The sequence below is a fragment of the Hemitrygon akajei genome, chromosome 1, assembly GCF_048418815.1.
Source record: "Hemitrygon akajei chromosome 1, sHemAka1.3, whole genome shotgun sequence".
Classification (NCBI taxonomy): domain Eukaryota; kingdom Metazoa; phylum Chordata; class Chondrichthyes; order Myliobatiformes; family Dasyatidae; genus Hemitrygon; species Hemitrygon akajei.
This window is the reverse complement of record NC_133124.1, coordinates 30578916-30602560: the sequence shown is the minus strand read 5'-3', so window position 1 is coordinate 30602560 and position 23645 is coordinate 30578916. Positions and strand designations below refer to the sequence as shown.

The 23645-nt window shown below is 38.3% G+C and overlaps 1 protein-coding gene across 1 annotated transcript in view; it reads left to right on the top strand.

The window, feature by feature from the left end:
- LOC140725162 (cysteine-rich secretory protein LCCL domain-containing 1-like) overlaps positions 1–23038 on the top strand; it is a 44403-nt gene extending 21365 nt beyond the window's left edge. Inside the window, exons 5-15 of the mRNA XM_073040257.1 lie at positions 228–343; positions 1489–1589; positions 2977–3147; positions 5880–5940; positions 6182–6248; positions 7300–7430; positions 9602–9645; positions 9728–9800; positions 10422–10497; positions 20032–20165; positions 21322–23038. Of these exons, the coding sequence (XP_072896358.1) occupies positions 228–343; positions 1489–1589; positions 2977–3147; positions 5880–5940; positions 6182–6248; positions 7300–7430; positions 9602–9645; positions 9728–9800; positions 10422–10497; positions 20032–20165; positions 21322–21373 (1026 nt within the window). The 3' untranslated portion in view covers positions 21374–23038. The remainder of the gene's footprint in view (positions 1–227; positions 344–1488; positions 1590–2976; positions 3148–5879; positions 5941–6181; positions 6249–7299; positions 7431–9601; positions 9646–9727; positions 9801–10421; positions 10498–20031; positions 20166–21321) is intronic.
- The last annotated feature ends 607 nt before the right edge of the window (positions 23039–23645 follow it).

Below are 23645 nucleotides of genomic sequence, written 5' to 3'. Positions count from 1 at the left end.
ATGGGCAACAGTTCCCATATTGGCCTTAGCAGACACCACAAAATCTGTCTGGGTAGAGAAACAGGGGTAACTAGTTACCATGAATCTCAAGGGACATTCTAGGAAGAAAAAAGATTGCCATTATAGTTTGGAGGGTATGATTCTAGTTGTTTCCTATTATGCCTTGTAGTACCATGAGCATGCTGTCAGATGCAATACAAGTTACTTTTCTGTTTTCTTTCTTTTAGGTAGTATGGGCAACAAGTAACAAAGTTGGCTGTGCCATGAATTTATGTATAAACATGAATGTCTGGGGCCAGGTGTGGCAACAAGCTGTCTACCTAGTTTGCAATTACTCTCCTAAGTGAGTAAAACTATATATATATAGGGGGAAAAAGTGAAATTCCATTGACATATATTATATTCTGTAACTTCAAAACATTAAACATTAATTCTAAGAAAGATGGGAGTCCAAAATACGGGTCTAACTTTGAGTTTACTTTAAGCGAGGTGCGTGCATGTAGATTACGTTGTTTAAATGATTCATTACAGGATATATGTATACATACATGAAATGCATACATCATCATGCTGCCTTCTATATAAAACTCAAATATTTCTGAAATATTAAAATACACAACAGTATATTACTGAGAAAATTACACACCATTTTCCAGAAAATGTAACATGCCTATAATCTGCCAAGTATTAATAGTGTTTTCATATTCTGGTTAACCTGAGAACCTCATGTAATTTTTTTTTCCAAGGTTTTGTATAAATGACATTGTAGTTAACGTTTCTGAAGTATCAACATAATTGCACATCCAACATGAGGGATTGATTCCAGTATTAGAATTAACCTGTGGGCTGTAACAGGTTAGAATAGCAGCTCTGCATGAGGTCATTGCCATCTATGTGAGTGGCCTAGAATGCGATGCACCAAAAGGGTACTCACAGCAGTTTGATTGTCCACAAAGGGTTTTCATCTGCAGCATTTCACTGTCGACTGTGAGTGTGTATTTTTCTGTCCACTCACAGAGCAAAACAGTTAGGCAGTAGAATGGGACTGGGTGTTTTTAAAAATGAATAGTGCTGTAGGTGGTGTGGGATATAATTGTTGAGGAAGGAAGGTGGATTGACTTAGAGGGAGTGCTGATTGGGTTGAGATTGGGATTATTGAAGAGAAAGGGGAGAAAGGGGCATTGGCAGCATGATTGGATACTGTGGACTCTCTGGCTGTAATTCACCAGGTAGGGATTCCTACAACTCATGCCAAAGTAAACTTTTAATTATGGCCTGTAACCTTGTTTGGTCACTTTGAGAAATAATGATAGTATCTCCAATTTATTTTCAAATCTCCAGTCAAAGATAAAGATGATTTTAAAAAAATTCTGCAAAAAATGTATGAGGGGATAAATGACTGTATAGTTATGCTGGAAAAATTGTGTAGTATAATAAACATCCCTCCATGAAATATTATTTTAATATACCTATGCTTATTATTTTCAGGGGAAATTGGTGGGGCCATGCTCCTTATAAACATGGGTCTCCTTGTTCTGCCTGTCCTCCAAGCTATGGAGGAAGCTGCAGAGATAATCAATGTTACAAAGGTATGTACTATTAGCTTACTCTACTCTATACTGAAAACCTTTGAAAATTGTTTATAAGCCATGATATTAAAGACCCTGTACACATATCACATCTATGTTTGAATATTCCAAATATTGATCTTGCTGTAAATTCAGCTGAAATTCCCTATAACTTAAGTTCTTGTATTAGCATTTGTGACTTGTATTGTTTGCCATGTGAGTGGAATGCAGATAAAAATATCTCAGATGTTTGAGAAGTTTTTTTTAGTCTTCAGTGTTTACACTAATGTGGCAGGAGCAATATATTAATAAATATGGAATACTTTCTCAAGATGAATTAGAGGGTCAGATTTTATACAGTTTTGAAAGAGAATTTAAGTGGAGCTTGAAACTGATCTAGAGCTTTACTGAGGACACTGGGCAGAAGAATTAGCATGAATTGTTTTATTAAAGGGCAGGTAAAAATATAATTGGCAAAATGATTCCTCTGCATCTGTATATTCTTTTTAGTCTGGCTTTTCATGTGGTATCTACACAGAATGTAGTTGGCGCATGGCCAAGTGGTTGAGGCATTTGTCTAGTGATCTGAAGGTCGCTAGTTCGAGCCTTGGCTGAGGCTGTGTGTGTATCCTTGACACTTAACCACACATTGCTTTGCAACAAGCTGTATGGGTCCTAATGCCCTTCCCTTGGACAACATCAGTGGCCTTGGACAACATCAGTGGCATGTGACTTGCAGCTTGGGCAACTGATGGTCTTACATTTTTTTAAAAAACCCTGCCCAGGCTTGCAGCCTGGAAACTTTCCAAGGCGCAAATCGATGGTCTATTAAGACTAACGGAGGCCTACACACACACACACACACACACACACACACACACACACACACACACACACACACACACACACACACACACACACACACACACACAGAATGCAACAATATCTAAAAATAATGCTGTCAGGCAGAGCATGTGGAGAATCAAACTGAGTTAAATTTATATGATCAAAGGGATTTAATAGGGTAGATGTAGAGAGAATATTTCCTCTTTATGAGAGAATCTAGATCTCAGAATCACATTAAAAATAAGAGATTGCCTATTTAAAACAGTCATAGAACACTATAAACAGGCCTTTTGGCCCATCTAGTCCATGCTGAACTATTATCCTGCCTAGTCCTGTTGACCCGCACCAGGACCATAGTCCTCAATACCGCTGCCATTTAAGTAGTTATCTAAATTTCCCTTAGATGTTGAATTAGAGCCCTCATCCACCACTTCCTCTGGCAGCTCTTTCCACACTCTCACTCACACTCTTACTTCTGTAGCTTTGAATGGCAATTTTTAATTTCCTTTAGAAAAATCTTGCTTGTCGTTTATCCCTTTTCATTTTTTCTTTCATCTGGAAGCTGATGGACCAGATCCATATTATTCTCCTTCGGAACCAGAGGAGGAAACTAATGAGGTGGAAAGACAAGGAACTAAACCTCAGGAAACACCATTGAATCCATGGACACAAACCGAATCCACAAGAACAGAGCACCTTGATGCAAATGAGATTATAAACACCCAGCAAATGTGTAAGAATGGCCTGCTTTATATTCTAAAACAAATTCAGCCATTCATTATGTGCTGTGTCATATGACGTGGGTGATCATGGTCTTGACAGAAGTGGTTTGCCATTGCCGCCTTCTGGGCAGTGTCTTTACAAAGCTGGTAACCCCAACCATTATGAATACTCTTCAGAGATTGTCTACTTTGTGACAGTGGTCGCATAACCAGGGCTTGTGATATGTGCCAGCTGCTCATACGACCATCCACCACATGTTCCCATGGCTTTATGTGACCTGATCAGGGGGGGGGGGGTGCTGGAGGTGCTACACCTTGCCCAAGGGTGACTAACAGGCTAGCAGAGGGAACGAGCGCTTTACACTTCCTTTGATAGAGATGTCTCTCCACACTGCCATCCTTCTAAAACAAGGGCAGGATATTGTAGATGCTGAAGCTCTAAAGACGAAATGCTGCAGGCCAGGCAGCATTTGTGTGTGAGAGAGAAAGAGTTATTGCTTCAGGTCACTGATCTTTCTTTAGAAATGAAATCAATTGGGAAGTTATAGGATAAAATGGGACAGGATCATGGAAAGGAGGAATGAACAGTAAATCATGTCTCTGGAAAGTCAGAAGTCAGGGGGTAAATTAATGACAAGAAGTGAGTGTGCAAAATAAAAAGAAATAGTAATGACACAAATAAAGGTGCAAAAATCTATCAGGAGAGGTAAAAATTACAACAGAATAACAATTGTCAATGCTTGTTGATCTAGAAGTGTTTCACGAGTATCATATGAGAAGCAAGGGTCAGAAAGATTTGAACTGAACATAGATAAATAATTGAAATGGGCAAGTAACTGAATAACCCTTGTTTGTTGAAAAGGGCTGTTCAGTAGGGCAATCAGCCAAGTTGTTTTGGGCACATCAGAGTAGAGGGGTGTTGTGATTTAGCATGCTTTGGGCCCAAAATCTAAGAAGAAGCATGCTGGCATTGGAGAAGCTCCAGAGGAGGTTAACAAGAATGATCCCAGGATTAAAGGGGTTAATGTATGAGGAGCATTGATGATTCTGAGTCTGTGCTTGCTGGAGTTTAGAAGAACGGGGGTGATCTCATTAAAACCTACTGAATATAGATGGAGTGGATGTGGAGATGATGCTCCCAAGAGTGGCTCAGCTTCAGAAGAGAAGGACATCCCCTTAGAACAGTGAAGAGAAAGAACTTCTTTAGCTAGAGTGTAGTAAATCTGTGGAATTCATTGCCTCAGATGGCTGTGGAGGCCAAGTCATTTGGGTATATTTAAGGAAGAGGTCAATAAGGTTTATGATTAGTAAGGGTTTGAAAGGTTACAGGCAGAAGGCAGGAGAAAGTGTTGAGAGGGAAAATAAATCATCCATGATCGAATTGTGGAGCAGACTCGATGGGCCAAATGGTCTCATTCTGCTCCTATATCTTATGGTCTTATAGTTTTATAACAGATTGGAAGCAGCAGAATAAGTATTACTGGAAGGGGATTTTGGTACTGCGAATATTAGGGAACGAGTTTGAAATGATAGTTATTGCTTTCTTGTTGATTGGAGAGGAAGATGCCATGAACTTGAGGAAGGGGACTTCAAATGAAGCAACTATTGATGTGGAAGGATAGGTACTTTGGAATGCTGTGAGAAGTGGGAATGAAATGAATTGCAGTGCCATGTAGTTGTTGTTGTTATACCTTGCCATATGATTATGAGAACAAATTAGCCCAATGATAAGTCTGAAATTGTCATTTATTCTAAAATTGCTGTTAATATCACGGATTTGTAATATTATCCTGCTAAAGGATTGAGTGGTGGAACTAATACATGATGTAGTTTCACAATTCCTTGATTGTAAAATAGCATTTTCTACAAACAATAAAATCCCAGAATAGTGATATCTTAAGAACACAAGACCGCATTAACGGCATAATTGCATTCGTATAACATCAACATCTTACCCAATGTCAGCAAGACCACGGAGATGAGTAATGACTTCAGGAGGAGAAACCAGGGGTCTATGATCCAGTCCTCATCAGGGTGAGCAGAGAAGTGTTCTTTTGTTATCATTTCAGAGGATCTGATTTGGGTCCGGCACATAAGTGCTATCACGAACAAAGTATGGTGGACCTCTTTTTTTTTGGCAAAGATTTGGCATGTCATCTAAAACTTTGACAAATTTCAGTAGATGTGTGGTGGAAGTATGTTGACTGGTTGCATCACAGCCTGGTATGGAATTATCAGAGCCCTTCTACAAAAAAGGCCACAAAAAGTAGTGGATGTTGCCCAATCCACCACTGGTAAAGACCATTTACATGGAGCTCTGTCACAGGAAAGCAGTATCCATCATCAAGGCCCCTCCCCACCGTTCAGGTCAATTAACAGGCTCTTGAAGCTGAGGGGGTGATTTCACTCAACTTCACTTGCTCCAACACAGTTCCCACTGACTTGGATTCACTTTCAAGGATGCTTCATCCCATTTTCTCGATATTTATTGCTTATTTTTCTTTTGTTTGTATTTGTGCAGTTTGTTTCTTCTTTCACCATTGCTTATTGTCCTGGCTGTTGGGTGTGGTCTTTCACGGATCCCTTTGTGTTTACTGTAATTGATCGCAAGAAAATGAATCTCAGGGTTGTATATGATGACACAGGTGTGCTTTGATAATACATTTACTTTGAGATGCATTGGGATACCACGTCTATTCTGAAACTCATTCCAGAAAAATCTCATCATTTGTTTCTTCTACAGCTCAGCTGGTGTCCTGTGAAACCAAACTACGTGACAGATGCAAGGGAACTACTTGTAATAGGTGAGAAATGGAGACAAAACCCATTTCCTGTACTGTACCAGTTAGTCAAGTAACAAAATCATTTTAAAAAATGCTTCTTTAATCTTCAGTTTAAATTGAAACCAATTGATAATGAAGCCCTTGTTTTCAGAACATTATTTTCATTGGAATTCTGATGTATTGAGTGAAATAGAAATAGAAAGTAATAAACTTGTAAAATTTAGACAAGCATCCATCTTTAATCTTATTTCGCTTGTTATAGATATGAATGCCCAGCTGGTTGCTTGTATAGTGAAGGAAAAGTAATTGGGACTCTGCATTATGATATGGTGAGTTTAAACAAAGTAATCCATACTGTGTCAGATGATAATCATTTTGGTTTTTCCCGTTTTGAAGGCATAAAGCTTGTTCACTTACTAGAATATAAAAGCTGTTTTTGAGGAGTTCTATTGATAATTTTTTATCAATCTGCAATAATTAAAAGACCTCATGGGAATGATTCAAAAAATGGCCAAAGTACTTTAACGTTACTTTTCAGAAGAGGCCAAAGCTGGCTGTTGTATCCTAAGTAAATTAGGCTTATTGTTTCCATAATTAGACACATTTATTAACTAGCCCACTTTAAAGTTTATTTTCTGTCCATGTTGAGTTTCCCTGTTTCCTGTCATACTTCTGAACTTTACTTACTTGTACATCTATACAATCTTTGTTAGTACCCTACTAAAGTACAATAGTGTCCTGCGCAACAAGCAGGATTTCCTGGCGGCCAACTATTTTGATTCCAGGTCCCATTCCCTCTCTAGTACGTCAGTCCATGGCATCCTTAGGCCACTCTCAGATTGGGGGAGCAACACCTCATATTACATCTGGGTAATCTCCGGTCTAATGGCATGAACATTGATTTCTCCAACTTCTGGTAATTTATTCCCCACTCTCTCTCCTCTCTTTTTCCAGTCCCATTCTGGCTCCCCACTTACCTCTTCTCTTCTCCTCACCTGCCAATCACCTCCCTTTGGTCCCCCTCCTTCCCATTCTCCCATGGTTCACTCTCCTCCCCTATGGGATTCCTTCTTCTTCAGCTCTACACCTGTTCCACCTATTACCTCCTACCTATCTTCCACCTATCACCTTCTAGCTTGTATTCCTTTCCCTCCCCAACCTACTTATTCTGGTTTCTATTCGCCCCACCAACCCCATCCTTTCCAGGTTCTTTATTCCTCTATATAGATGCTCCCTGACCAGCTGAGTTCCTCCATTTTGTATGTGTTACTCTGGATTTCCAGCATCTGCAGAATCTCTTGTGTTTATAGTGTTCTGTTTCAGATAGATTCTCACATATGTAAGATGATAATATTCATTAATATCATGTGTACTTTTCAGCAATCAAGCATTTGTAGAGCTGCAATGCATTATGGAGTACTGGACAACGATGGTGGTTGGGTAGATATTACAAGACAGGGAAAGAAGCCATTCTTTATAAAATCTAACCGCAACGGGGTCCAATCACTCGGGTAAGCATTTTTGACTTCATTTACAGCCTCTGTCCACCAACACAAAGAGTCAGCAATTAGTTCTCTACTGTGAAACTACGATATGTGCAGCACCACGCCGAAGGATCAGGAGTGTTGAATCTTCCTGGAACACTTTGTGATTTACTCCTGAATATTTGTTCTCCATAGTGCATAAGTTCAAAGGACTTGAGGTAGTCCTTGTGAAGAAATTAGAACAGTCTTTCATTAATGAAGTCTATTGACAGTTTGTCACTGAGTCATGGACGAGATGAGCAATTTGGAGTGTAGCAGTGTGCCAATGCTATAAGAGGGTAGAACATTTAATTGAGACTGGAAGATGCGCATATCCCTGCAAACATAGTGTGAACCTTACTGATCAATGCTGCCAGAAGCTCCAGAGCCTTGTACTAGGAGCAATTGACCAAGCACTCAATCTCACCATGTCTAACACAGCTAGATTCCAGACCAGGTCCCTATGCAATCCCATTACCCACTCACAGAAGCATTGTGATCCAAAATTCAAGAGGTTGAAGGTCTATGATAATATCCAAATCACAATCAAATCAAATCAAGTTTAATTATCATTCAAACCATACATAGATGGAGCTGAAAGGGACAGCGTTGCTCTGGGGCCAAGGTGCAAAACATTCAAAAATAGCCAGTAACATAATTCAAAATAGCGAGCAAAGAAGCATATTCACTCAAAAGAAAACCTACATATAGTCCAAGTTCCTGAGTGTCAATGTCTAGCAATTGATGGTACAGTCTCCTGGCAGTGTACAGACACATGTAGATCAGCCTGTCTTTCCACCGCTCAGACACAGGAGGGCAACACCAAAGGATGAGGCCAGTCCCCAGCTGAGCACAGACACCATGCTGTAAATGCTTCCACGTCAGTCACCTGGTCTGCAGCAGCAAGGCAAGCCCGAGGCTTGAGGCCTAGTTCTTGCTACAACTGAAGCTACGCAGCTCCCACGTCGACTGTCCCACCACCAGGCAAGGGCAACAGGCCTGCAGCATCTTTCATTGACTCTGTCCAACAGAGTCTTGCGATCACAAGTGAAATGTCCAAGACAATCTCCCACGGTTATACTGCAGCAACTAAGATGCTTCTGAGTAGCAGGCAGCAACGTGATCTACACCCCGGTGGGCTCCTCCAACATCTCAACTGGCTCTGCTGCCAACACCAGTCCAGCTACTCCAATAAACAAGCAGCTCATTGATGGAGTAGCCCTGCATAACCCAATTTTCTTGGAGTAGATTTGTCTTTAGACAATAAAAAAACAAATCTTACAAAGAAAAAAGTGCCTTTTGTTAGCCCCCAAGAAGCAACTGCATTCACACAAGCAACCATATTAACAGAACGGTCCTGATGAAGGGTCCTGACCTGAAACATAGAAAACCTACAGCACAATACAGGCCCTTTGGCCCACAAAGTTGTGCCGAACATGTCCCTACCTTAGAAAGTACTAGGCTTACCTATAGCCCTCTATTTTACTAAGCTCCATGTACCTATCTAAAAACCTCTTAAAAGTCCCTATTGTATCTGCCTCCACCACCATTGCCGGTAGCCCATTCCACGCACTCACCACTCTCAGAGTAAAAAAACTTACCCCTGAGGTCTCCTCTGTACCTACTCCCCAGCACCTTAAATCTGTGTCCTCTTCAGCCCTGGGAAAAAGAAACATTTACTGTTTACTCTGGCCCATAGATGCTGCCTGGCCTACTGAGTTCCTCCACATTTTGTGTGTATTGCTTTGATTTCCAGCATCTGCAGATTTTCTCTTATTTGTGAAGGTCCAGGATGTTGCACAAAGAGACTACAATTTATCCAAAGGACCTATTAATACCTTTTTTATCCAGTGCATGTCATACCCAGTCTGGAGTCTTACTCTGGGACTGGTTAAAGTGCCCCATTGTTCATTATGCTAAACATGAAGGCAACTAGAGGGAAAGGAAAAGTTGTGGGTTTGAGTTCTGAAGGAAAGACTGTGAGATTAAATGGAGGAAGTGACAAGGAAGAGAGAGTTAGAAGGAAGTGTTTTAAGAAAAGTGTTCATGATGATATTTGCAACAATTATAAAAGAAGTTTATTGTTCTATATTTGATTATATTTTATTGATTGACCTTCTCTGTGGTCTTCAGCTAACATATTTCTTCCTTTGATTCAGTAAATATAGACCTGCCAATTCATTTACTATCTCCGAAGTACCAGGTTAGTTCCTTAAATGTAAATTCTAAATATTTTATTCCAATTATGTTTTATTATTATTCACTGTAACTTTTATTTTCTCTAGTCCGATCTGCTACCTGCCAGACTAAAGCGTATCAAATGTGCACATTCAAAAAGCCATTTTCACATTGTCCGAGGTAAGTGAGTCACTTGACTAACCTGTTTGGTACATGGTCCCTCTCCATTGTCAATGTGGGCTTGTGGAGCCTGAATGCAGTCTAGAGAACAGAGGACTGGGTTGGAATTAGTGCAGAATGACAATTACAGGAGTAGAGCACCTCGATAGACTCAGGTAATTAGTAACTTTGAGTTACTGATAGCTGCTCCTTGCTCAGTGTCATTGCTGTTTTTATTAAATTTTGGAAAATCTGGCCATCAGCGGTTAACCTTAAATTGGCCCTTTTAGAATATCTTCTTAATGTGTTATATCTTTTCAAAGCTGGACACCTGTATATTTCACTGCTCCTTCTGGATGTAGAGATGGAATGTGTTTACATTTGTACTTTTTATTAAATTTTGCCATCAAATAAACCTGATTCTGATACAAATGAAGGATGTATAAAGCTGACTGACTTTAAAAGCTAAATTGCTTTGTGTATCACTTGTATAGTAGTGCACTCATAGGACAGGAACTTGCTTTTAACAAAGTACTTTTTTAACAATGAATATCACATTACTTGGCCCATATGTTATTGATACCTGTGTCTGTTTTACTTGACTAAAGTTCTGAATGTGTGTGTTCCCCTCCCAATTTTCAGGATGTATTGTCCATCAAACTGTATGGAAGAAAATCCACATCTAGCGCGGGTAATTGGTACCCGATTCTACTCTGATGTAAGTAGCTAGAATGGCTCTTGCTGAATAATTTCTTTTAGTTAGTGTATAAGGTACTTAATATTACCAGTGTCAGTGGTGGCTCAGCTGGTGGTGCTCTGACTTCTGACTCAGGAGTTTCCTGGTTCATGGCCTATCCAGAGAGTGGAGTACAAAAATTTGGACCAATACACTAGTGTAGTACTGAATGCAAAGCAGAGAAGCATTTTTACCGAGACCCTATCAGTTTTCTCATGTGGGCCTAGAGTCACGGAGAAGGACAGCACTGAACCAGGCCCTTCAGACCATCTAGTCCACCCTTAAACAATTTAATACACTCTGTGGCACTATTCTAAGGAAGAACGGGAATGCTGTTTCATGCTTATCCATCAATCAGCAATTCTAAAATTGTTCCCCTGGTCACTATGCTTTGCTATTTGTTGCAATTTGATGTCTGCAAATTGATTATTTTATGATGGCGACTACAGTTCAAAAGTACTTTATTAACTCTAAAGCTCTCTAAGATGTTTCAAAAGGGATGTGAAAGCAAGAACATAAGTGCAATAATTTTTCTCACATTATAATTATCAAGTTGACCATTTCCAAGTAAAAGGTTTGACATCATCTCAATTTCTTTCATTGAATATTATGTCGAACTTGTTTTCAAAGTATCATAATAATATATTAACATAAAAAAATGAGCCACTCAACTGCTCAAGTTTCCTCAAACATTTAATTAGATCAGCCAAGATGCAAATTCATTTATCACACGTACATCGAAACATACAGTGAAATGTGTCATTTGCGTTAACAACCAATGCAGCCGAGGCTATGCTGGGGGAAAGCCATGTCACCCTGGATTTTAATCTCAACTCTCCCACAGTACCTCACACTTCAGTAACTTCTAACAAGATGAAATATTCTTTCTGCCTCTACTCTGGGAAGATCCCTCAGGATCTTCCTGCCAAGTTCATTCTACATCTTTTAATCTCCAACGGATCTTATATTGAAAACAGGTTTTTCTTGAATCTTATTGTGTTTCATTCTATTTACCGTGAATGTCCATAAGGAAATGTCTCTCAGGGTAGTATATGGTAACATAAGTGTACTTTCATAACAATTAACTTTGAAATTTGAATTGCCAATCCCTTCCTCATAAAGCTGTCTTGTCAATCCCAGCTATTAGTCTAGGATCTTTGTTTGAAGTGCTGCCAACATACTAATATCTTCCTTCAGTAAGGTGACTAGTATTGTAGATGTGGTCTCATCAATGCCCTTCATAAATGAAGCATAACTCCCCCAGAAATAAGGATCTCATTCTATTATTTTTATTATCTGGCTTGTACTGGCAGCATGTTACCATTTTTCAAATCATGTGCCAGGATTCTCAGATCCCTCTGCATCTTGGAGCTCTACAATCTTTGATATGCTGTGCATTTTTATTATCAAATACATTGAATTTTTAAAAAAAATTATGAACAGTGTACCATAGAAAATTAAGGCTTCTAAGATTTTGAGATTTTTTTTCCACTAAACAAAACAAAAAGTAGAACTCACAGAAATGACAACCTAGTTAGAAATTTTTCATTTTGGCTCCCTAATAACAAAAGGTGATTGATGAGTTTGGTCTCCATTTTCTATGAAACATGCTGACAAAACCATAAAGTGATTTGCTTTAAAAAAAACTGAACTGATAAACTGTGAGCAAGAAAGCCCAGATAATTAATAACTGTTACCGGTAGTTGTCTGCCATACCCATGTTTTTGTAACATTAAAATACCAAAGAGGTAAATAGAAAATAACCCAAAAGGGTTAATGAACTAAGAGGATAAAAAGGACTATATGAGATTGTAAGTTGCTAGGTATACACATGCTCTTGTTAAATCACACCCAGAATACAATGAACTGTTTTGGCAGCATAATTGAAAAAATATATCGATCTTGAAAAGAGTGTATGAAGACTTACCTGAATGACACCTGAATTTAAAGACTAGGGCTGTAAGACTAATTTGCACACACCAAGGGAGTATCCTCTCAAATTTGGAGGATTTATGTACATTTTCCTTGAAGTTTTGTAATCATTAAGATGAACTGGTGAAGTAGATGGATAGAGAAATTGTATCTTGGTCTGGATGTCTCAAACATAACCCATTGTCTAAAAGTTTGAAGCAAGTCTTTCAGAAGCAGGATGAGGAAAGCTTCTCCTCACAAAGGGTGGTGGAGATTATGAACTTATCCACAAGTCGTTAAGTGTTGCATTTAAATCTGGAATTGATGGAATTTTATTAAACAAAAAATGGGTATATTTGCTGAGAAATTGGATTGCTTACTGCCAATCCAATTCGCACGTACTACAATGTAAAATTTGATTTCAGCTAGAGTAGATCATGCTAGCAGTTGTATCTAGGTGAAATCATACTGATCATATGACTTGCTCTTGTTCCAGTGTAGCTGGTTTGATCTGACCAAGAATCACAACTTTCAAACTCTAAGTTGTTGTGAGTTCCTAGGCAAAATATGACTGTGATTTTTGGAATGATCCTGCTTATAATTTGGGGGGAAAATAACTTTGATTGTCAAAGTTATTTATACAATATAGTCTAGGAAGGATGCCGCCACTTGGACCAGCTCAGGTTCTATGTTTGAGGTACATGTACTTCCAGAGAAATTAGAATCAAAAACCAAACTGATATTTATTATTACTTTTCTCTTGCCAAAATTCTGTGGAAATTTTTACAGTAGAGGTACAGAGAACAACAGTGCTTCAGTAATGCCATCCTTTCCTGAATGAATTTAATGAAGGGAAGTAAGTCATATATCCATGGGTGGTAAAAGTATGAAATGTTACAAGTGGCAGCTCCACATTACATCAGCATGGGTTAACTAAGTTAAAATTGACTTCTGTAATAAATTTTTCATACCTTTTGAATGTACTGCAAAATTTGTAGTGTTTTTATACTCATTAAAATTGATTCTCAATCTACTGTACATTTGAAACTATGTACCTGATACGCTATAGACCTCACTTATTCCAAAGAGTTTATATGAACTCTGTAAAGTTTCCCTTCTAAATCTCAGAGGGAATCCCTCATATGCCTACACACCAGTACGTATACACCAATTAAAATGAGATTTTTAAGGCTTCCAAACTCAATATTAAATTTATTTTATTGAAATATGTATCTTACAGTAATCATTCCAGTATTTTATTCAGGATACAAATGAAGGTTCAACATTTTATCACCAGATTTACAGACATAAACCATCAAGTATCCACAGCTTGAAACACTGGCATTCATGAGGCAATATTCCTTTTCTAATTTGCTGAAGTGCATGATTTTGACTTTATTTACTAATGGCGTGCAGGTTATACATTCGAAATGGTGTTGGTGACTTTTATTTTGTGGTTTGCATTATAGTGTAAATGGGATATGTGTGAATTTGAATGGATACCGTGCCAAAACACACATACTTGTACACCTCCTGTAACTAATAAAGTGGCCACTGAGTGTATATGCATGCCAGAAGATCTTAGAAAAGGAAATTTGTGACTATAATCCAGCCAATACAATATGCAAAGCATACAGAAAAAAAGATAATCGAAGAGCAACTTAATTCCCTTCATTGAATAAGAAATAATCTCAATATTTTCTGCACAGACAACCGAGCAGAAGCTGCAATGAAGCATCTAGATATCTTTTGTCACAAATAGGGACCCACTGTTAGGACTCTGTACAGTAGGGACAACTAGAAGGCCTAAATAGCTAAAGAGCAGGAGAAGTTCTGAGCAGTGCCAGCAAAAGGGAGGGCTATAGGGCTCTAGTCAGGAGGAGCCCTCCTACTAGACATTTTTAAGAAACACACATAGTTGTAGAAGCTGTGACTTCTGAGACTGTGATTCTCCATGGAAGTGATGACATGTGTACGGTTGCAGCCATAGAGCCTTACCTAGACTGGTCTGCCTGTGGCTGGAAAGGTCCATGGCTCTAATCTTTTCCTGTTTATGTTTTCATCTTTTCTGTATATAAAGAACAGCAGGCAAAGTAGACAAGGTGATTGATTACAAGCATATCATAAGGCAAACAGCAATTACAGAAATACCCTTCATTTCTGTCACACAAATATAGAAGGATTCTTCATTGCTGTTTCTGTAACAATTTTTAACAACCAGTCAAGGTTGTTAGCCCTGAGCTGAACCATCAAAACTGGAGGACAACTCTTAGTCTGGCCTCTACCCTTTGACCTGTTTACCATGGGTGATCTTATCAAGATTCAAAGCACAAGGCCCTGACTCCAGCCAACATAGCTCTTCAGGTCATTGAGGCACGCAAGCCTCCAAGTCCTATGGCAATGTTGTGGTCCTCTTGGAGGACAACCATGGGAACTCTGCTGAAATTCTATCGTTTTTCACTACAAAATGTAGTTTCTGCTTGTGATTGTAACCAGCTCACCTGGCCTCTAGACAGCAGTCACCCTGATATTGTTTTTCATGACATTTCCACGTTAAGCCAATTCACTGTGCCACTGTATTCCCGTTGCTATGCCAAGCCAATGAGTAGCTGGTGGGTGATGAGGTTTAACCACTCTGCACTTGGCTGTTGACTCCAGTCAGGATACATAAAGAAGAGCAGAGTATTCTTATAATGCAGGTGTGCAACCACCCACAAATTCCTACTGCTTTCAGAGCTGAATCTGCTCTGTGGGCATGTTCTTCTACCTCGGAGAGGGATATACAGTATAGTAGCTTGCTGCTCTAACTACAATATTGTCCTACCATTCTGGAGAAGGTGAGGGAGGCCAATTCTAGCTGCTTGTGAGGGACAGACTGTTATGAGAACATAAGGCACAGGAGCAGAATTAGGCCTTTAGCCTTTTGAGATGCTATGTCATTTGATCACAGCTGATCTGTTATCCCTCTTAACTCCATTGTCCTGTCTTCTCTCCATAAACTTTAACACCCTTATTAAGTACCTATCAACTTCTGCTTCAAATATACCCATTGTGTTGACCTCCACAACCATCTCTGGCAATGAATTCCACAGATTCACCACCTTCCAGCTAAAGATATTCCTCCTCATCTCTGTTCTAAAGGGATCCCCTTGCATTCTGAGGATCTGCCCTCTGGTCTTAAACTGCCTCACTATTGGAAACATCCCCTGCATGTCCCTCCATCTAGGCCTTTGAATTTCAGTATACTTCAAAAAGATCTCCCCTCATTCTTCTAAACTCTAGTGAGTTCAGGCCCAGAGCCATCAAATGCTCCTCATATGTTAATGTTTTCCTGGGATCATTCTCATAAATCTCCTCTGGACCATCTCTAATGCCAGCACATGCTTTCTTTTGGTTCCAGTGAGGAGCAAGAACCTCTTGTTACCCAAGTCCTAGACACTATAATTGACTAGAAGTTTACTTGGACCAGATACATATGTGAATATATAATAGGACATCAGAGACTAGTTATTTTCAGCAGAACCCATTACACCCCAGAGCCTTTCTATCAGCTCCAAGGAAGGTTAGTAGTATGGTGGAATATACTCTTCACTTGCCTGGATGAATACCTCTTCAACAAAATTCAAAGCTCAATCTTATCCAGGACAAAACAATTCTATGTAACTGATGCCTAATCTATTCATTATCATCATCATTATGTGCCATGTCGTATGATGTGAGGAACCATGGTCTTCAATCTGTCTTTAATCTGAGACGTTCTAATAAGCTCTTCATTCCTTGATCTAACTCGACAGTGATAGGTACATGGAGCTTAGAAAAATAGAGGGCTATAGGTAAGTCTTGTAATTTCTAAGGTAAGGATATGTTCAGCACAACTTTGTGGGCTGAAGGGCCTGTATTGTGCTGTAGGTTTTCTATGTTTCTATGTAACATACAAAATACAGCAGGAACTCAGCAGGTCAGGCGGCATCTATGGTCCGAAACATCAACTGTTTATTCTCCTCAATAGATGCTGCCTGACCTGCTGGGTTCCTCAGCATCTTGTATGTGTTGCTCTGTGATCTATTTAAAATGCATCGAAATTCACAGAAATTTCTCAGGAGCAACACTGCACCATAAAAATAATGACACTTGTAAAGCTTACCTGGAATACAAAATAATACTATCTATTTATAAGTACTGTTAACTTTGAGTGCAAGAAACACACTAAAAGTATACATGTCATCATATACTATCCTGTGATTCATTTTCTTGCAGGCATTCACAATAAATATTAAGAAGTACAATAAGGTCAATGAGAAGCCACACACAAGACGTAAAAACAACAAACTGTACAAATACAAAAAGAAAAATGAAACAAAATAGTAATTATCTCTGCAATAAATATCGAGACCATAAGATGAAGAATCCTTCAAAGTGAGTCCATAGGTTATGGAAACAGTTCAGTTTTGGGCTGAGTGAAATTATCCCCTCTGGTTCAATAGATGATGCAATTATTGTGTCATGCTGCAAGAAAGTGATGGAAATTTAAGGAAACATTTTTAGTTATGCATTGCAGAAGGATGCCAAGCAATTAATGGAAACCCTGGGGCTGAAATTGAGTGATTTAATTAGAAATGACATAGTGTGGACTTGTTTGAGACCAGTCAAATACTGATGCACATAGTATTAATGTTATTATCAAATCCACAACCAGCATCCAGTAAAAGAAGTGATTAGCATTTGCTTTTCACCATTCTTTACAATTGCCACATCTCGAGGTGCTTTTCAGCCAAGGAAGTAATGCTGAAGTGAAGTCATTTTTGTAGGAAACTGTATGTAGCAAACTCCTACAAGTAGGAATATGATATCAACCAGATAATCTGCGTTTACTAATGTTGAGTGTGGGGTAAGTATTGGTTGGGATTCTTGGATCATCTTTTCTGTCCACCTCATAGTAGTGTAATCTTTTAAGTCCACATGACAAATTAAGTGGGACTCAACCAAATGCTGTAGTCAAAACACAGCACCTCCAACCAAGCTACAAACCAATCTCTCTGTGGTGTGTGAACTCAGACGTTTATGTGTGGTTCTGGTAAATAGTGCTGATCTAATCTGGTTTTTATGTAATGCTCATGTATTGATAGAGTGTCTGAAGCTGCTAAGCAGAATCTTATTAGAGGAGAGACTTAAAATGACAGGGCTCAATGAAAGGGAAATTTACAAAAATTATTACTGGGTCTTTATGTTTTCTTTAGGACTAACCAGTATTTCATTATGAAAGAATGGCTTCATTTAACTTTAGCGGAGTACAAGAAGCTGTGTAATTTGTACCAGAATGAAATTTCTTGATTAGGATTCACAAGCTCTTAATTGTCAACATGGTTGAAACCCTTGCTTAAAATGTTGTGTAATAACCTTTCAGATTATACGATTATAGGAAGCCAGTAAATCACATTTTATTTTCAAGAAATGGCCATCAAACATTTATAAGCATGTTTATCCCAAAATTTTGTTCAGTTAGATCTGTTGTACCTTGTATAAAATTTGCTCCGATTGGGCATTCTGTTCTCTCTACTCACTGTAGGGGTCCTTTTATGAAATGAATTCAACCAGTTCGTAATTTTGTTGATCCTAGACACAATGCCGCCCCTAATTTAACAAGTTGGAAATCTCAGTGATCACAGCATGACTGGTGTGAGGATTGAAAGCATGCCACGTTGTTGCAGGAGGCTGAAAGTGGTTAACCCAGTAAAACAGAAGAAGGAAGGGATGTCAAGACTTCTCAGCTGCAGAGATGCAAGGCTGGTTCAGCTTTTGGGTATGCCTGATAAAGTGCTGATGCAGTTGAATTGTCCTTAACTACAAAGGTGTGTTACCCCCACAAGCAATGGTCCTGCCTGGAAGTGGTTGTACACGATCAAAAGGAAAGTCCTTCCTGTGGAGGAAACAAAGTCAGTAGGGCTCACTGTTAATGACGTAGTTGTCCTGCAAGTGATGGTGGCAGCATGGCTGATTTGCACAGTGGCAAAACCATTAACCAGGATGACACACAGAGTGTCATTTCACACAGACTTCACAGAGAGAGTGGTGAGTGCATGGAATGTACTGTCAGCGACGGTGGTCAAGGCAGATACAATAGGGTCTTTTAAGAGACTCTTAGATAGGTACATGGAGCTTAGAAAAATAGAGGGCTATGTGGTAGGGAAATTCTAGGCAGTTTCTACAGTAGGTTATGTGGTCAGCACAACTTTGTGGGCCAAAGGTCTTGTAATGTGCTGTAAATTTCTGTGATGACAATCAAACTTGAAATGATTGGCCTTTTCTCCTGTTTTCCGTGATGTTTACCATCAAGCAGGTGGCCCTGGGATTGGTACCACTCACATCTCCAAATTCTTCCTTCCTGAGGTAGAGCTTATCATGGAAGTGTACTGAACACAAAGTCCTTTCCAGTAAAAATCTCTGTTTGACTACATTTCACACAGGCCCTGACAGTGAGCAGAGATGAGAGAGTGTCCAATATGAGCTCCTGCAGGTCTGAGACTGAGGTGCATTATTAGATCAGAGTAGAAACAGCCTTGCTCTTTGTAAGGCTGCACTATAGCTCAAGTGAGTGTCCAACATGAGAGGGTTTATAAAATATTCAATACCTTGACCTGCACGTCAATAAAATGGGCTTGAAGAGTCAAAGCTGTATTATTCATTGGACTCTGTGATGAGCTTCAGACAGTGTTTTTGACAGATTTTGGATATCACAGTTCATGTAGAACAACTATTTGTATTTGAACAATGTAATTAATTATATGTTAACAGCTAAAGTTGCTTATTTAATTGTCTTCTAATAAGTCAGAGTCTTTGTTTACCTTGTGTCTTCAGCCTGGGTCCTCTGCTGTCTCTGGAATCTTTTTCCACAGCTCTCTTTCCTGTGTAGAACACACAGTGAGCTCATCTTCATCACCACACTCATTCCTATTCCTCATTATAATTACGATTGAGTCTTTATTTCCTGGGGAAATTCCGCTCAATAGATTAACCTGCAGGAAATCCTTTGAAGAAGGAGTTGCATTGCATGAGAGCGATCTCCGCTGTACCACAGGGAACAAGCGGCAGTTGTGAAAGGAGAGTCTGAACAACCAAATGACCCAACCACTAACCACAGCCACCGCTTACTCATGTCCATACTGCACCAGAATGTGTGGATCTTGGATCTGCCTCGACAGCAACTGAGGACCAACCGGTCGACAATCCCTCTGGAGAACATCGTACTCGAGCGATTACAATGCTACTTATTTTGGTCTGGTTGCTGACCTCTTTACTTACCCCAGAGCTGAAAAGTTTCCTTCAAAGTTGAAAATACATCACCTTAAATGCTTTATTCACCTGACATCTTTACTGTTTTTAGAATGAAGATTTCATGCACAAACTATTAACTCTATTGTGGAAGTCAAACATTTTAAATATCAAATGCAAGCAAATTTTCACTTTCAAATCTATTTTATTTGTCTAACAGGATTTCAAATCCAAATTAATTTAGTCATCTGGATAATTCTGATTTGAGGGTAGAAGTTGCACAGAGATGTATTTATTTCTGATATTAATAATTTATAATTTATTTATCCCCTTTAGAGGTCCAGTATTTGCAGAGCAGCGGTCCATGCTGGGGTTATTCGTAATTATGAAGGAGGTTACATTGATATGATGCCAGTTGAGAAAAAGCAACGCTATTTTGGCTCGTACCAGAATGGAATATTCTCGGAAAGGTTAGAACTGTAATCTAAAGCAGCAGACTTATTCAGATGCCAGAGTTAAATTTTGAACAGCAGAGCTTATTGAACCATTATTTGGTATGTGAAACACAAACTGGCTGAAACAGTCTGTCCCATCCCAATGTTTAGCAAAGCAATTAGTTAATTCAGTAGAGGGTATAGTATGCAGAACTGCCTGGTTCCTGTAAGCTGATAAAACCTATCCCCTTAAAAGCTGCTTACTATTACATCATAACAAATACTGTTTTTATAACTGTTGTTTACAAAATGTCTGGATCTCGTAGACAAACAGCAAATATTTCTGATGAATTTTAGAATTTATTAATAAAGTTCCTTAGCATTGATGTCAGATTGGGGGGAAAATATTCTGGACCAATCTGTAGAAATTATATTCTGATAAAGATTCCAAAGCCTGTGCATAAACCTATATTGTTCAAGAATCTTAATTGTCTTATGAACATTCTAAGTGTTTGTTACAATCAATTCATCATGAGCACGGGGGAAATAATGCAGTTTTTACTATAAACAAAGAATATTCTATTAAGAATTTAGTAGTTAATAGTATTAAACATGCCCCAGTAATAAAGTCTTTTATTACAGTGACTCCTGTTGATTACTATCCAAGCAGTTTCAGATACTGTTTGAAAAGTTCTACCCAGAAGTCAGTTGTAGAAGCAGTTTGGTGGGGAAGGGGAGGGAGAAAGCACCCTAATTCTCATCTTTTAGTTATTTTTTGTTTCAGCATGGCTTGGCTGAGGTAGTTCATTTTGAAGTAACTCCCTTTGACATAAATGTCTGCTTTGGGTATAAACAACGGTGGACAGAATTTATTTCCAAGCTTTGCCCAAAACTTCACAGCCCAGAGCATGAGTTTTATTGTTTATCAGATTCTATTGTGAATTATTCTTAATTGTTTTTTGCCACATTCAGAGTTTATGAAATAACAAGACATGTGGGTAGCCCCTCTGTAACATACCATGTGTAGAATATATTAGATATACGTTAAATATTTTATTTTAGTTCTTTGTGGGAAAAAAAGAAGTGCTACAAACAGCTAAAACTAATTACAGCAAGTAATAAGATTTGGGATTGATCATTGAAAGAGAGCATGTTCTAACATTTACTTACTCTTTTTTTTCTTCTTTTTTAGCCTGAAAAATCCACCTGGAGCCAAAGCATTCAGAATATTTGCAATCATTTGACTCTGGTCAAATGTAACCACATTTAATACAGGACTTGGAAGAAGCAAAGGAAAGTGTTTCAACTATTTCCTGTGGTTTTTTTGCTGTGTTAGGATATTGGCAGAAACAGTTTTATCTATTGCAAACCAGAACTTTCTGCACCATGTATTAAGGAAGGGTAATGCAGAAGGTTAAGACCATATAAGCAGTAATTATATCAATAATGGAACTGCCCCATAAACAAAATTAATTAAAAATTTTAAATTGCTGTTGTCTAACAGCATGCTGCTAACTCAATGACACAACCAATTGTTGAACACCAAGGTTCAGACTGAAACCCATGATTAGGTTGAACTAATCTAGTGCTTTAAGAACCTGGCAGTTATTCCTGCAGGCCAGGAAATTAATTGATGATAATATTGTATTTTTGGTAGAGTAATCAGCTTGTACAATCATGGGAGAGGAGTGAAAGACATATTTTCAGGGTGATGTTTTGCATCTATAAGTAGAAGCCAGTAGCTTCTAAGTATCAGAATGTCCAACTGAAACAAGCCTTGAACTGATTTCCTAATATTTGTATTGGGCCCTTTATAACTTCATCAACTGAACAGAGCTTGTCCCTTTTATGCTATCCAGTTGATTATGGGTCTCCAGCTGGAGACCCCTTACTGCGTATATATCTGTTGAATCAAGTAGATTAGGTGTTTTCCTCCCGTGTTTTCTAAAGTATTGTGCATCATTGAAAGTCCCTTCATTTTCCCACCCCCTCTTGAAATTTTACCCATGTCTCCTGACCTGCAGCCTGTCTTAGTGTCAGAATTAGCTCATCATTTGAGCTGCATTGAAACACTTGATTGACATCTGCAGCAGAGAAGCCTTGAGGCCCAGTTTTGAGCAGGCCTCAGGCAGTATCCTAGGGGTTGTGTTCAATTAGTGACATCATTTCACACCAGACTATATCACAAATTCCAGTCACTTGCCCAAAATGCCAAATTGGAATATATAAATTAGAAATTTAGAAAGTAATTGAATAAATGTCCGAACAAAATTAGCATTCTCTATACATAGATGGGACAACATAGATTATGAAGTACGCCTTTTGAAAGTAAGCCCGCTAATATACATTCTGCTATTTAGTATGTGAAACATAGTATAATGTTGATATTTGTTTTTAAGAAAACTATATTGCTCACAAACAGCAAGCTGTTGGAAGTTATTTAAGTTATTTTGTTACATGTTAAAATTGCCTTTTGTACTTGTAACTTTTGAGTGTTTATAAAGTCTACCTTTCAAAGTTCAAAGTAAATCATAAATCTTTTGAACTTTGTACTTTAAATGTTTATGAAGTCTGCCTTTCAAACAAAACTGTCTGCCATTATGTATCTTTACTACCTCAGATACTAAACCTTTTTGTAGTTTTTGTGCTTACACACATTTTTGTAGTGAAATCTGCAAGTTTATTTTCTCAATTTGAATTAAAGACCCTGTAAACAATAAATATTGCACTGCTCTTGTTCATCTAGTTTCCGTAATTTGTACATGGAAGAGGTTTCTTTTTATATTCCAGACAGTTCTCTTTTACCATATCCATTTTGTTTTTGAAGGAGGAAATGAATTAACATTTTTTAAAATTATTGTAAACCAAGTTATTTTAGTAAATCTATGAAAAATGCAGTTAAAAAAAAATCTGATTATATTATGTGGTGCAATCAGAGCTGAACGGATTTTGTATCACCTTGCCATTCTGTAACTGTTGGCGTCTTTTCCACACCGATACAATGTGTGAAAGGTTATATTAAATATAAGAATTTCTGTGTTGATATATTTGATGTAGGAACCCTTAAAATTATATGTTAATCTGCCTTTTTGTGCTTTTCTATGGCTTTCAGTAGCTGGTTTGAAAACCGACAACCAGTTGTATCTGACTCTTGTACCCAATTTATTAACACTTTATTAAAATCACAAATTTTACAGCAGTTCCAGATTATTAGAAATATTTATTAAACTATTTGTACTGCTCTAATATTAAACATCAATGCTATACTTGGTTTAATATAATGCTGTTTTAAAAAAAAATGAGTAGATTTTTACTTGGCCCTGTACTGCAGGAATAAATGGGAGAAACTGTAAAAAATCTGATGAATTTATTTATCTTGCCCTTACAGTTTTACCACGGATTCAGTTAAAGGGCTGGCACGTCATAGCAGACAGGTATCTCAGAAAGATATTAAGAACCAGTGCAGAAATTGGGGCATCAATAAAAGTATAACGAGAGGATCTGAAGCACTTCCCA